This window comes from Eriocheir sinensis, chromosome 41 (assembly GCF_024679095.1).
Source record: "Eriocheir sinensis breed Jianghai 21 chromosome 41, ASM2467909v1, whole genome shotgun sequence".
Taxonomy (NCBI): Eukaryota; Metazoa; Arthropoda; class Malacostraca; order Decapoda; family Varunidae; genus Eriocheir; species Eriocheir sinensis.
In genome coordinates, this window is record NC_066549.1 from 16,064,971 (window position 1) to 16,080,903 (window position 15,933).

At 41.5% G+C, this 15,933-nt stretch overlaps 1 protein-coding gene across 4 annotated transcripts in view; it reads left to right on the plus strand.

Annotated features, from left to right (window-relative positions):
• Nucleotides 1-15,933, plus strand: part of LOC127009736 (AP-1 complex subunit gamma-1-like) — a 179,686-nt gene that overhangs the window by 154,460 nt on the left and 9,293 nt on the right. For all 4 annotated transcript variants that reach the window (XM_050883114.1, XM_050883117.1, XM_050883116.1 and 1 more), the window contains exon 18: nucleotides 2,168-2,260. In XM_050883114.1, the coding sequence (XP_050739071.1) occupies nucleotides 2,168-2,260 (93 nt within the window). The remainder of the gene's footprint in view (nucleotides 1-2,167; nucleotides 2,261-15,933) is intronic.

A 15,933-nucleotide genomic window follows, 5' to 3' on the forward strand; every position in this document is an offset into this window, starting at 1 on the left:
GGGAGGCTCTTTGATAGGCTTGCAGCACTCCCTTGCCTCCCATATGTACCTCACCGGAAGTAGCTTACGCCTGAATCGGCAGCTGTCTAATTGCCTACTGCCTTAACTTCTCTGATTACCAGTACAGATTCTGCAAGGGGCATTCTTCTTATCTTGCTTCCCTATCTGCATCCTGGTCATCATCTCTTAGCCATTTCAGTGAAACTTTTGTTGTTGCCTTAGACATATGAAAAGCATTTAACAAAGTCAAAAGAACCAGAGTGACAACTCTTTGCTTTCTAAACTACCCTATTACAAATTCTATCTCTCTGTGCTTTCATCTCCAGTTTCCATTTAGTCCTATTTATCTCTGCTGTGGCAGACAGTCACTGTCACCCTTAAACCTGTCAATACTGGTGTTCTGCAGGGCTCTGCTCTATCATCCACTCTGTTATTCATTAATAATCTTTTCAAGCCAAACTGTTCTGTCTATTCTTATGTTGATGACACTACCTTGCATTGACAACATCTTTTAACTCAAGACCCTTCCACCAGGAATTTTTCACTTTAAGCCTAGATGCTACAGAATGCTTAACCTCCAACCTCACCATCATTATTGAATGTGGCAGAAAGAACTCAACCTTCCAAACATCTGTCCCATATTCTATGATAACACTTAGCTATCCCCATCTTCGACATTAAACATTCTTGGTCAATAATTAGAGACACCTCATCAACTGTATATGACTCTCTCCTGACCATTCCCTTCTTTTTACCAGAGCAGTGCATAGCAGTCCTTTTTCTGCTTCTTTTACTGTAAAAAAAGAAAAGTGACACTGATTCCTACAATTTAGATTTCCCTGGTGTCCCCAGGTATACATATGTTGACAAATCCAATAGGGAGGTTGAACCTTTGGGTGGGCTGCGCATCCACTGCCTAGGTCAGAATTTGAAACCAGGCCCACATATTTGTGGCTAACTATTACACAGTGGAGATGCATTATATCTGTTATAGGAGTTTCCACATTGTAAGTAGCCAAATTCTCTAAGCTCTACATGTATAAATATTTAGAGAAGGATTTATGAAAATAGATTAATAATAAATTGTGCATGAAGGAGGTACAGTAGAACCTCGTTTATCCAGCATCCAAAACAACGGCACAGTCTGATATAATCTTCATCTTGATCTTGATGTCACAGGTGACTTGAGATTTCTCTCAAGGCAGGCCTTTGTATCGGCAGCTCCTGTGAAAAGAAAACAAAATATACAGAAAGACGGTGTTCTACTTGGGGCAAGATATCATTGTCTTTTTCTTGCTCGCCACATACTCCTCAACAACTCTTTCAATAGAAGAGGGGACGAGATAGGCGAATTCCCATTGCTGGGAGGGTTGAAGGAGGCAAAGCCTCCCCACTAAGGGGGGCGAAGGGGGTGGAACCCCCCACCCCCCACCCCTGTTAGGTAGGTGGTTAAGTTAGGTTTGGTTAATTTAAATTTATTTGTCACGTGGTGTGGGGTGGTGGAAATACGCAGCTCGGGGCTGGACATGGCAGCAGCAGTGGTGGTCCACTACACAGGCCAGTGTTGCGAGAAATACCTCCTCACAGAAGTAAGTCGCTCTGCTGTCCACCACACATGCGCACTGGGGGAATATGCAGCAGGAAAAATATTTATTTGCCTGGTTTTGTTTTAGTTTGTCCACTTGTGATTTTTGTGAATGGTGAGTGAAATGTAGAAACAGTAAGCAAGTTGAACCTCTCTCTGCGAGCTATTTTGCGAGCTGATTTCTACAACACCAGTGGTAACGGGTGGCAGCAAGTGGCGGTGGGTGCACAATAGACATTGAAAAGTCAATCCTTTAGTGGTTTCTGGAAAAAAATACTATCTCCACAAGAAACAGCATTTTATTTCGTCCAGAAATAAGCAGTCAGTCTCGAAATTAGTAGGCTACCCTCTTGTTAATAATCTCCATAGTTTTGGCAATTCTATAGAAGTAAGTCAAAACAATGGCAAAACGGGTTATTCGGCACGAGCTTCCCCCTGTTCATGCCAGATAAACAAGGGTCTACTTTACCAGAGTGATTTTTCAGAGAACTTGTTTTGTAGATTAGAAGACAACCTTCACACTGAGTGAATGCCATGACAGTCCAGCAAGCATTGTTTCATATGTTGTTCTTACTCTTACAGTCACTACAACTGCAGATGCTGAGCCCAAGTACCACCAGCATGGCACCGTCTGCAGCACTGACCCAGGTCATTAAGGTTAACAACCCAAATAAGGTCAGTATGCCTTTTTGACACATTTATTATTATCACATTCCAGTATCCTTAAACCATTATAAGGTCAGAAAGTTTTCCTTTCACCAGGCCTGGGAATTTCACTTTAAACCTCCTGTTGTCTTCTTAAAAGTAAAAAAAATAAAAAAATAAATAAATAAATAAATAAAAATAATCCATGTAAAAAGGAGAAAACATTGTTTAGTTTTGCCATCCTTCTGAGTCATGCAAGAAGTACCACCATAGTCTGTTTCATTTCATCTGTCCACTTGCTAACGTAGATGTGGCACCTGCGCATTGTAAGTTCGTGATTGTGTGAAGATCAACTTTTTATTTTCAGTGATATATTTGAGTGTTTGTGCATACAAAGAACCCTCAAATTGTTTTACATGAACCGCAAACATGCCGATTTGCATCAATAATATACATACAAGCACACGAAAGACAAGCTTGTATCAAACAGTATACAGAAGCCCCCCGCCGTTCACGAGTATTTGGTTCCGCGAGATCCCCGTGATCCACGAATCTGCGATCGACGGGACTATAATCAAATAGGGAAAATAGGGTTTCGTTCTTCCATCTCGATCAAATAAAAAAATGGATTTCTAAGGCATTTCTAAGCATTGTTATATAGTTGTGTGTTGCCTTCAACTCTGTTTTTAATATATTACTATCAAGTGTAGCTTCATAGTTGTTATGGTTGTTAGGGTGATCCAACACAAGGTTTAATTATGAGGTTTATTCACATTATGTTGGTATATAATGGTAGCGAGCTTACTGAAGTTAAGCAACAATATTAATTACAATTCATCATTCTGTTGGTAATGGTAGCGAGCTTATTGAAGTTAATTAACAATGCTATTGACAGCTCATTCTGTTGGTAATGGTAGCGAGCTTACTGAAGTTACTCTACAATACTGATTTCAACTCATCATTCCAATCACCAGAAGGGCCTACCCAATCACAGTTAATTTCATAAAATATATATGTAGATATAGAGTCCTGGCCATAGCTAACAAAACTACCCTAGTCAAATTTCTATGGTGCATAATTATACAATAAAATATATCCCTCCAACCACCGATCGATATGTGTTCACAAAGATGATCATGGGGCAAGGTATTCGTGTGGGGTCAAGGTACCAAGGGGGTGATCATAAGCCCACACAAAAAGGGATGTTCACATATTACATAGCAACACAACAAGTGAGGTAGCAGCTCAGTCAGTATGCTAGGGAACCTGTGGGGGTGAGGTCCAGACGGTGTGTGTGACACTTCACTCTTTAGGTAACATTAACATCGTATCAAGATAACACACTAACAAGCTTGGTCCCTAGGAGCTGGGTTCAATGTACCTGTGGGGGTGAAGTCCAGACGGTGTGTGAGGGAGGCACTCTTACACAGTCGGCTTATCACCTCCCCTCCCACTGCCCGCGGCTAGCCAGAGGCTAGTCAACGCATTTATCGGTGGTTTAGTTAACATCCAATTGGCCTGTTCCGCCAGTTCAGCAAGAGTTTCGAAGCAACTGGTTCTCTCACTCAATACAGGTGAAAAATTCTGCTCGTCAATCCTCCATGAAAAAACTAACTAATGATCATTCGGCACCTTCGGCCGAGGCGTAGTCACGCCACCAGCTCCACATCTGGTTCGTCTGTCTGTCTTGCGGTTCGTAACCACCTGATTCACAAGCAACACATCCGTTATTACAGGTTACCGTTTTCTCATTTTTCCCCGCATTACAGTTGTACATATACATAAATCACAAATTAAATATGGACTGTAATAATTTAATACTCACGTCCAGGCAAGGGGTAATGTAGGCTCTGTTTTTCCCTGTATATCTTGTGTTTAAGCTAGTATTGCCACTCTCCTGGTGATCTTAATTGTCTGATGTGATGGTTACTCGTGGTTGTGTTATTTAATGTCCTGACCCGCCCAGTAAGCGAGAGTGAGTGTGTAAATGTTCATGGCCTCACCGTCCTCACAGCGGCCGCCATCTTGTTTCAAACAAGATGGCGGCCGCGGCCAGTTAGTGGCATAAAAGCATCAGACAGTCTTGCTCTCCAAGGAACGAAGTTATGAGCCTCCTTCACTTTCCGCAAAAACAAATGTCATCGCCCTTTTGTCGACAAAACTTTCCGCGCATACTGTACGCATTTGAAAGGCCATACATCGTTCGAGTATGATCTGACTATATACTGTCTTTTCATGTGCTGGATTGGTAGATTATCGATGCAAATTGGCATGTTTGGGATTTATAAGGACTGAGGGTTCTTTTGTATTCAGAAATATTAGCTTGAATATCAATCACAACAGTTGATTTTCACGTATTCACGAGCTAGAAATGCACAGGTGCCACATCCATCAAAATTCTCGCTTTGTTGATGGACAGATAAAATGAAACAGACTATAGCTTTAATGTGTTTGGTTTTGTCATAGTGAGGTGAAGAAAAAATAATTTTCATTTTTCACAAATTTTGAATTTATGTAGTCAATACATTAGTTTATCATATGTAACTTACCGCTCTGATTGTATTAATTACTATTGTTATTATTATTGACCCCTTCCCAGCAGAGGATCTATATATAGACACTTTGAAGGACTTCTTGTCTATACTGTAGAAAGACATTCACTCTAATGTGACTACACTGGTTTGTAAAATGATTTATATATAAATGCTTTTTTTCTTGCTCATATAATCATATGTATGATTTAGTATTTGGTATCTTAGGCTTGCTTCTTTAGCCTCTAAGGGATGCCAAAAAAATTTAGAGTGACTCCTGAGAATGCAAAAAAACATCCGTTGTTTTTTTCCAAATACGTTTCATATAAACTCACTTAATAAACGCTTTACAGAATTTCTAGCTGCTTCTAATGGTATAAATATTTTATCAATTATTCTTGTAACTACCCTGGAAATTACAGAAAATTGAAAATAAGTCGAATTATCAAATTCATTGGACAAAAGTATTATAGAACCAAAGCTGGATAACGAAGAGACAAACACAAAAATGTAAAATTTTGTGAAAAAATCAGATTGTACTAACCTCAAGGCAGGTCAGGAGTGGTGTGATATGGCGGGTCACGCACATACATGTAGGTGTGTACTTTAGCAGCTTTGGAATTTTCCACAGCTTTTAGCACCTGATTTTGAGGTGGGGGAGTGAAGGAGGGGTCATGTTGTGTGGTCAGGCGTCCTCCCACACATAAGGGCATAAATCACAGCCCTCCATTGACTGTCACCCTGACCTGACCAGCTGGCTCGTGATATGCGTGTGACAGGATTTAGCTGCACACTTCATCACGGTCAGAGACACACCAGTCTGCATTGACAGACAGACCTGGTTGACTTGGCTGATGTCAGCTGATAGAGTCAGTCTGTCAGCACCCTGCTATGGACTGGTTTAAATTGACAAAGCCCTGGGCTCCCCCGTTTTAGGAGGGAGCAATCATTAAACAACAATATCACAGAGGAAAGTACCATACATGAAGGCAGGAGTGTAGTAGGAGCCGTAGGATGGCAAACAGCCATGTGACTGAGCCTTTAGGCCTATCGGCCGTTTTAAAAGTCGAATCCGAGAAGTTTCGGGTTCCTACAAAGATCAGTTTAGGGGCCGTATTACAAGTCGAATCCAAGAAGTTTTGGGTCCCTACAGAGTTCGGGATGAATTACTCTGTAGGAACCCAAAACTTCTCGGATTCAACTTGTAATATGGCCCCTAAACCGAACTCTGTAGGGACCCGAAACGTTTTGGATTCAACTTGTAATATGGCCCTATGTATCCGTGTCTTTGCTAAGTCCATTCCATGTATCCACACTCCTGTGTGGAAAACTAAACTTCTTTAGGTCTTTCAATCAGGTCCCCTTTCTCAATTTCTTACTGTGTCCTCTTATATGCCTCCTCCCTTCCATCTCAGTAAAATAATTTCTCTTTAACACTTCCATTCTACTCGTATTCCTGTACAGTGCTATCAGGTCTCCTCTTTCTCTTCTTTCTTGTTGGTAGGCCCAGTTCCTCCAATCTAGTCCCATATAGCAGGCTTGATAGTTCTGGCACCATCTTAGTTGCAATCCTTTGAATCCTTTCAAGTTTCCATAAGTGACCAGACAACTGTTGTATACACTAGCCTTGGTCTAATCAGTGTTGTTATTATTTCCTACATCATGTACCCATCCAAGTAGTGAAATGCCACTTAATATTTTGCAGCAGACTAAATGTTTCTCCAAATATCTTGTTTATATGCTTCTCAGGTGTCAGTATATCTTGTATTATAATTCCTAAGTCTTTTTCTTCCTTCACTGTGTCGATGATTGTCCCTCCTATCATATACACTCCACTTGGTCTATTTTTACTCTTGCCCATTTTCATTGTGTGACACTTCTCATTGAACTGCATTTCCCATTTTTTACTTGATTTATGTATCTGATTTAAATCTTCCTGCAGTTTATTACAATCATCCTCATCTCTCATTTTTCTAAGCAGTTTGGCATCATCTGCAAACATACTCATGTAACTCTTTACTTTTCTGGCATATCATTTAAATATATTTTAAAAATATTATAGGTGCTATAGTCTATTGATTTTAACTTGAGCCCTTAGGCGTGACTCACACAATGGACAACTCAAGTAGATCTCACTCTTGCGCATTGCACAGCCATGCAAAAGAGAGAGAGAGGGGTAGCGACCCTCTATGAGGAGAGTAATGGAGTGATGTGGCACCAGTGCAGTCTCGTAGGGAATCCCTGAGTCGCGCCCAAGGGCTCAAGTTAAAATCGATAGACTATAACACTGATCCCTGAAGAACTCCACTTGTGACCATTTGTAAGGGCAGCAGATAGGGCTAGAGAGCCACGTTCTCACCTCCGCTGCCCTTGTTAGCCCCGGAGTAAGGTATCTAGTCCCAAAAGGAGTGGATTGCAAACAACAATACTTGCAGGACAAACTAGTGCACTTAAACCACAAACACACACAACAGATAAATGTACATATAACTCCCCCAGCCCGTACGGTCGCTTAGCTAGCTTGACCCTCCCCCACAAACTAATACGTGGACTCACTGGCAGCGACACTGGCGATTAACTTGAATATGTGAGGGAAGCACTAGCCTAGCTAAGACATACCTGGGGACTTGGGTTTGTGCTCCCAAAAGATGGCAGCAGGAGAATACTGGAGAGAGTCGAAGGGTAGCCCAGGCATTCGACTTCCCAGGGAGTGAGCAGCAGACGGAAGAGCGATGGTACCGGTGTGGAGTCTGGCTGTGTTCCTCCCAGTAGACGTGCTGGTTGGGTAAGAGGCAACTTCCTATAGGCTTCAATGAAACAACTGGCTGAAACCCTGAAGCACTCCCGAATCCGGTAGAGGAAAATGAGCGGTCGACCGAGGGCAATCTAACTAGCTGACACTCCCTCACACACACTGAAACCAATGAAACAAGCACTCTACTCTTTCAGGAGGCATGGAAAAGTGGTTGCCTTGACACCATTTTTCATTCTGATATTTCATCTCAACACAGTTCTCATTTCTCTGTTTGCTAGGTAATTGTGTGTGTAATTCACCTCACCTCTTGGTCTGCTGCGGGTCTCTTTAGAGACAGCCAGCCATTCCCCTACTGAAGAGCACAGAGCTCGTAGTACCGATCTTTGGGTAGGACTGAGACCACTCACACACAACACACCACGACAACGAGGTCACAACTCCTTGCCTGACGTCACGTACTCACTGCTAGGTGAACAGGGGCTACACGTGAAAGAAGATAAACCCAACTTATCTTCACCCGGCCAGGTAATCAAACCCCGGTCCTTCTGGTTGTGAGGCAGACGCTCTATCCACTGAGCTACCGGGCCGTGTGGTAATTGTGTGTGTGTGTGTGTGTGTGTGTGTGTGGGTCTGGGTGTAATTCACCCACAGCTTGACCACGAGCTGGACTCGTCATCGCCAGCAAGTACTACCCTCCCAACAAGAGCAAGGTTCATTGTAATCAATCTCTGGGCATTACTGAGACCTCACACACCACACACCCCATCCCAACACAATGTGCATGTGTGTGTGTGTGTGTGTGTGTATGCATAATTCACTATGGCCTGATCACGAGTTGGACTCACAATCACCAGCAAGTACTCTCCCAACAAAAGCAAGCTCATGCTCATTATAGTCAATCTCTGGGTACAGCCAGGACCTCACCCCCCACCGCCATCCCCCATGCCCAAGTGGGGGACAGTAACCACTCCTTGTTAGTGGAAAAATTCTGACCTGAGTGGGTCTCGAACTGCCGTCTGTCAGGCCGTGAAGCCTGGCAGCGCAGCGCTCTAACTGATTGAGCTACGGAGCAGTAGTATTTACCTTGTTGTTATATACAGGAAGTGAGCTACGCTCGTGTGGTTTCGTCTCTGAGTCTCAGTTGGTCAAACTTCGCTTTAAACTCATTTATGTTTCTGGATTGAACAACATTTTTGTCTAGGCTGTTTACTGGTTGATGCATCTATTGGGGAAGCTATATTTCTTTACATCTTTCAAGCATCTTGTCTTTCTCAGCTTCCTTTCATGTCCTCTGGTTGCTCTCCCATCCCATACAAACAGATCCTCTCTATCGATTTTATCTATTCCCTTCATCACCCTGAAAACTGCAATCATATCACCTTTCTCTTGGTGGCTGCTTTCTGGATTCTTTCGATCCTGTGTATGTGCTTCTTTTTGTGTGGGGACCGTATTGCTGCTGCATATTCCAGTCTTGGACAAATCACAGCTACTATCAGTTTCTTCATCATCTCTTCATCCATGAAGTGAAATGCCATTCTTATATTCGCCAACAGTTTGTATGTTTCTCCAACAATCTTGTTAATGTGTTTTACTGATGACAGATTATCCAGGATCAACACTTCCAGATCTTTTTCCCATTTTACCTTTTGGATATTTTCCTTTCCCATCGAGTTGCTCAATGTCATCCTTTTAGTACTGGTGCCCAATTCTCATACCTTGCATTTCTTTGCATTAATTTCATTTCCCACTCCTGACTTGTTTCATAAATTCTTTCAAGATCTTCCTGCAGCCCTCCTCCATTTTTATTTGCTTCATGATTTTTGCATCATCTGCAAACAGGCTGGCATAACTCTTTTTTTTCCCTTCCACTATGTTGTTGATGTAAATCAGAAACATTACTGGTGCCAGTACTGAGCCCTGTCGAGCTTCACTTGTTACTGCCCTGACATACTGTCATTTATTACTGTCCTCATCTGTCGGTCCTTTAGGAAGTCTCGCCCACTCCAGGAGGTTCCCTTTTAAGCCTCCTGTATGCTCTTAACTTCCATAATAGGTGCTTGTGAGGGATGGTGTTGAAGGCTTTCTCAAGATCTAGGTATACACAGTCTGCCCAGCCATCTCTTTTTTTTTGTCACATCAATTGCCCTTGAGTAGAAGCTCAGTAAATTAGTGACACATGACTTTCCACTTCTGAATCCAAACTGGCTATCACTCAGAGTACCTACTGCTTCCAGATATTGTGTCCATCTGTCTTTCAATATTCTCTCGCACAGTTTAGCGACCACACTCATCAGTGACACTGGTCTATAGTTGTGGGGTTCTTCCTTAATTCCTCCTTTGTATATTGGTACCATGTTGGCCCTCTTCCACTCCTGTGGCACTTTCCTTTCTCTTAACCCCTTCACTACGGCCAGGCCAAAACAGCACCCCACGCCGTATCCGTGATCGCCGCACTCGCCAAATTTCAAATGTCACTATTGAATATAACAAGTTTTCAGCCATAAGCTCAACATAATCATCACGTATTACAGTCGTCCCTCAAATAGTACAGGGGTTAGGGATCCAGGACTCCTGTACTATTCGAAAATCCGTATAAAATTAGTGCCCCCCCTAGGAACACTCCTGGGCTGCGTTTGAGAGAGGGAATCGAGACTTATGGAACGTCACGAGTGCTTTCAAATGAGTGACACGGCAGTATGAGTTACCAACTCGGCACATCTGCTGGCTCTTGGCTTTGAGAGGTGGAGCGCCTTCGTTCTGTGATGACGTCATCAGCAAAATGGCAGCCCAAACAAACACATAAATGTTTCCATTGCATTCACCTCTCTGTGCCACCATAACCACTGCAGCTTCCTTTTCATCTTCTGTTGTAAGGAGTTTGTCAGCCAGGACAGATAATAATGCATGTTAAACGTCGCCAGGAAGATCAGCGTACGCCATTTTGCTGCGAGTGAGACGCCGTTACCATAGCAACGACGAGGCTTAGTAAAAGGACGGCCTTTATCTCCACTCTTGGAGCACTGGCAGTTACTGCGGCAAGAGTTTATTTTACACTATGATAGATAAAGCGAACACTGCTCTCAGTCACGTGGTATGCTCTCCCTACCGCAACATAACTTATCCCAAAACGTAACCTCTCCTAAATCTGAATTCTTTAACAAGGTAAACACCTTTCTCGAACGCTTTGGGGTGCTTTCAGCAGGTGTTTTGGTAGAACAGTGTTGTCACTCATGCCATGGCTACTTGTTGCGACAAATGGGAAATTTTAAAATCCTAAAAAAATTCTTCCATGACGATCCATATAAAACCGAAACCGCACTATTGGGAACCGTACTATTTGAGGGACGACTGTATATATGAAAACATGCAGAATTAAATGGTGCACATAAATAAACTCACTACAGCCAGGCCAAAACAGCACCCCACGCTGTGTCTGGGATCAGTGCACGTGCCAAATTTCAAATGTTGCTATTGAATATAACAAGTTTTCAGCCATAAACTCAACATAATCATTATGTATTTTATATGAAAACATGGAGAATTAAATGGTGTGCATAAAGAAACATAAATTAATTGATAATTTTGAGATGTAAGCATAAATATAGAGATAAAATAACTCTTTTATTGGCTAAAGCGAGCCAGGATGCAGTATGCGCATCCTCGGATAGGGTATGGGGCACACAAGGACGCAGTATACGCGTCCTTGTGTTGAAGGGGTTAATGAACATGCTATTATATTGTGGATCTTGTCTGCCAGTTGATTTCTGCATTCCTTTAGTATCCAGTTAGATATATTGTCTGGTCCTGTGGCCTGTCTTACATCTAAGGCTTCTAGTAGCTTGAGCACCTCTTGCACTTCTACTTCTATGTCCTCCAGCACTGAGTTTCTGTGCACTCCCTCTTGTTCGGAGAAGTCACTTTCTGTTGTGAAGATCGATTGGAATCTCTCGTTCATTATTTCAGTTTGCATTGCTACATCCTCATTGACCCTTCCCTCCACTTTTAGTTTGTTGATTCCCTCCTTGTTTTTTAGTTTGCTGTTGGCATACCTATAGAACAGTTTAGGTTCCTCGTTACACTTGTTTGCTTTCCCTTTTCAAAATTTTGTTCTTCCTCTTGTTGGATCCTGACATAGTCGTTTTTAGTTCTTCTGTACTCTTCTTTTGTTCTGCTGTTCCTTCTCTTTCTCCATGTGGTCCAAGCTGCGTCCCATTCTTTTTTGGCCATCGCACCTTCTGTTATACCAGTCCTTTCTCCAGTTCTGTTTATTTCTTACTTTTGGCACATGTTTATTTACTCCCGAGTTGTACCGAGTTGTAAAGGTTTAAAAAGACTACCCACTTCTACTGTGTGTCGTTAGTTTCTTTGAATTCTCCCCAATTTGGTTCCTCAAAATATTTCTTTAGTCATGGAAAATATGAGCATCTTCCTTTTTTCAATTTTTTACTGTGTCCTCATGTATTGCTGGTGTTTCTTACTTCTCTTAGTAGCAACTCCTTGTTATCTACTTCCATTTTATTCCACACTTTGTAAATTAGTATTAGGTCTCCCCTTTCTCTTTGTTCCAATGTAGGCAGGTCCATTTCCTTTAACATTTCTTCTTATGGCAATCCCTCCAGTTCTGGAACCATCTTCATTGCCATCCTTTGTATTCTTTTTAGTTTTTTACACACGTTTCTTCTTATGGGGAGACCACACAGTTTCCGTATATTCCAACTTTGGTATAATCATAGTGGTAATCATCTTTTTCATCATACAGTCACCTCTCAATTAACGCGAGGGTTACGTTACTGGAGATGTCGTGTTATTTAAACACAATTTCCCCATAGGAAACAATGGTGATAGGGAGGGTTACATTCCTGGACACTGGGAAAGTCTTCCTATTTTGGGGATTTTGTTACTCTAACCTTAAAAAAAACATTATTAATACATTAGTGGGTCACAGAAACAACAAAAACACACGTTCTTAATTGATTTAAATTTGTTATTCACCTGCGTCGGCCACTGTCCCTCCTTGATCTTGATCATGATGTCACAGGTGGCTTGGGATTTCTACCCAGCCAGGCCTTTGTATTGGCAGCTCCTGTGGGAAAAAAAAAAAATAAATAAATAAAAAAAAAAATGCGGAAAGTCTGTGTTCTACTCTGGGCAAGGTATAATTCCCTACATCTTGCACGCCACATGCTCTCCAGGAACTCTTTCACTGCCTCAATCACTCATCCATTCGTCTCTCCACTCAGCCCCAGCAGCAGCACCATCCACTCCCTTCCAGTCCTCCAATCTCACTCAGAAACACCTGCATCATATTCGTTCTCTCTCTGTCATACTTCTTACATTTACCCCGCGCTCCCATCACCAGCCGCTCCCTTCACCTCCGTCTCTCTGCCTCACTTGCCTCCTTCCTCTTCCTTTGGCTACCCATGCTATTGGTGTCAAAGATAACTCCCTTAAGTTTAAAGTTTTCTAAAGAAAGAATTGCTACATTACATTTGTAAATCACTGACACAACAAAAACACATCCTCACACTCACCATCACTTTGTTGATGCGTCACTGGTCGTCATTGTCTGCCGAATCCTCACCCTGCTCTCCCTCCTCCCTCCTCACCCCGTCCTTCCACCTCCTGTGAGGAGGTGGAAGGACGTTTGGGTGCCATAATAGAGGTCAAAATGCAGTGTACGTATTCCAGAGAAATGTTCCACTCACAGTGCCGGCTAGCTTCAGACTGAGACAGTGTCTCCGCACGGTGACATCATCAACGAAACTCGTGTTAAATCGAACATATCGTGTTTGTTAAATGTATCTCCTTAAATATCAACTCAAGTTAAATCAAAAACGTTATTTAAACTCGTGTTAATCGAGAGGTGATTGTATCTTTATCCATGAAGTGGAATGCTATTCCTATATTTCTTACCATTCTATACATATCTCCAAATATCCTATTTACATGACTCTCTGACTGTTGATTATCTTGTATTGTCACTCCCAGATCTCTCTCTTCTTGAACTTTTAACCCCTTCATTACCGCCGGTCCAAAATGTGTACACCCGACCAAGTAAAAAAAAATTCTCCTACACACTGCCGCGGGTAATGTGTACCAGTGACAACATCATTTTAATGGGCGTCTTTGAAGGAAACAAAAACTTCTAATACTGCAGTATGTGTGGTTTGGTGGTGCACGTGGTCGCAGCCTAAATCTCACGAACTTCATTCCTATGCTATTCGCATTCCCATTATGCATTATTTCATGTTGGTTCTGTGAATCCATGATGTTGATTTGTGAATTTTACCTAATATATTTTGAATTTGATGTACATAATTATGTGTAAGCTGTGATTTCAAAGTAAAAATAACACGGCAGTGTGTGTCTTCCACCAAATTCCTCCAGTTCATTATTTTATATATCTTTTCTTTAGTTACTATTACTTCCTCCATTTGAACATTTATCTTGTCATCTTGTGGTTCATTAAATTTTGATTCTTATGTAAAAAACTTGTTGAAACTTCTTGTTTAGTAGCTCAGTCACGTCTTTAGGATCTCTAATGATCTTATTTTCATCTTTCAGTCTTTTTATTTTTTCCTTTGGTTTGATTTTTCCATTTATAAATCTCTAAAACAATTTAGGTTCCTCCTTACACTTTTCAACAATATCCTTTTCATGTCCTTTCTCTTCTTCCCTTCTTATTTTTATATATTCATTTTTTGCTATCTTAAAGTCTTCTTTATTCCTTTGGTTCTTATTTCTTTTCCATCTTTTCCACGCTGTCTCTTTTTTTTTTTTCTTTGCACCTGCACATCTTGCATTAAACCAATCTTGTTTTCCTCTTTCTATTGGTTTATATAACGAGACATTTTTTGACTCCTGTCTCATGGGAAAAGTATTGGTGCCAATACTGATCCTTTAGGCACTTCACTGTCTACAATTCTCCATTCTGATTTCATGTCCTTTACCACTGTTCTCATCTCTCTTCCCCTTAAGTAACTTTCCATCCAGTTCTTCATTTTCCCTTTCTAACCTTTATTTTCCAGCTTCTATAGAAATCTTGTATGTGGAACTTTGTCACAAGCCTTCTTCAGGTCCAAGTACACACAATCTACCCATCCGTCCCTCTCCTGTATTTTGTCTGTCACTCTTGAGTAAAAGCTCAGTAAGTTTGTTAAACAACAGTGCCCTTTTCTAAAGCCATACTGTGTTTCTGTAATTATATTATGTTCTAGAAATTTAGTTCATTGTTTTTTTAACACTCGCATATTTTACAAACTACACTGGTTAATGATACTGGTATGTAGTTCAGGGGTTCTTCCTTTTTTCCACTTTTATATATAGGGACCACCTCAGCCCCCTGCCATTAGAGAGAGAGAGAGAGAGAGAGAGAGAGAGAGAGAGAGAGAGAGAGAGAGAGAGAGATTTACATAGAAAATCAGACCACACAGACCCCATGGTCCAGACTACATGGTCTGTCCTTAAACCTAAGTGATTCTACATTAATTAAATGGCTCAAAAATGTTGCATTTCAACTCTGGTTAATATTAAGTTGAAGGAAGTGACGGTCGAGCTTTTTTTTAAAGGAGTCAATCGTGTTACGCTGGACCACTGAAGGTGGGAGCTTATTCCATTCTCGCACTACAACGTTGGTGAAGAAAAATTTGGTGCAGTCTGAATTTACTTGTCTACATTTTAATTTTATGCCATTGTTCCTCGTTCGCAGTGTCATTGATCACAAACAATTTTGATTTGTCTACATTCGTGAAACCATTGAGTATTTTAAAACATTCAATCAGTTTTCCTCGGTGGCGACGTTTCTCTAGAAAGAACATGTTAAGGGTGGAAAGCCTTTCTTTGTAGGATTTGTTGCGCAAGGAAGGGATCATTTTTGTTGCCCGACGCTGAACATCTTCTAATTAAGCAATTTCCTTTGCATATTGGGGAGACCAAAGCTGTACTGCATATTCCAAATGGGGTCTGACTAAACTATTGTAGAGTGGAAGTATTACATCTTTATTCCTGAATAAAAAGTTTCTTTTAATGAAGCCCAACATTCTGTTCGCTTTATTTGCTGCATCGATGCATTGCTGTGAGAATTTGAGGTTTGACTCGATTTTGACCCCCAGGTTCTTAACGCATTGAACGTTTTTGAGTTCAACGCCTCGCATTTCATAATCGAACTTCTTATTTCTTCTTCCAACTTGAAGGACCTGGCACTTGTCTACGTTAAAGGGCATCTCCCATCTATCCGACCAAGCTGAAATTTTGTGCAAGTCCTCTTGAAGGCTTTGCCTGTCTTCATCAGTGAGAACCGAGTTACCAATCTTTGTGTCATCTGCAAATTTACTAATGTGATTATTGAGTCCAATATCCACATCATTGATGTAAATAATGAAGAGCACTGGGCCAAGAACCGAGCTCTGAGGGACGCC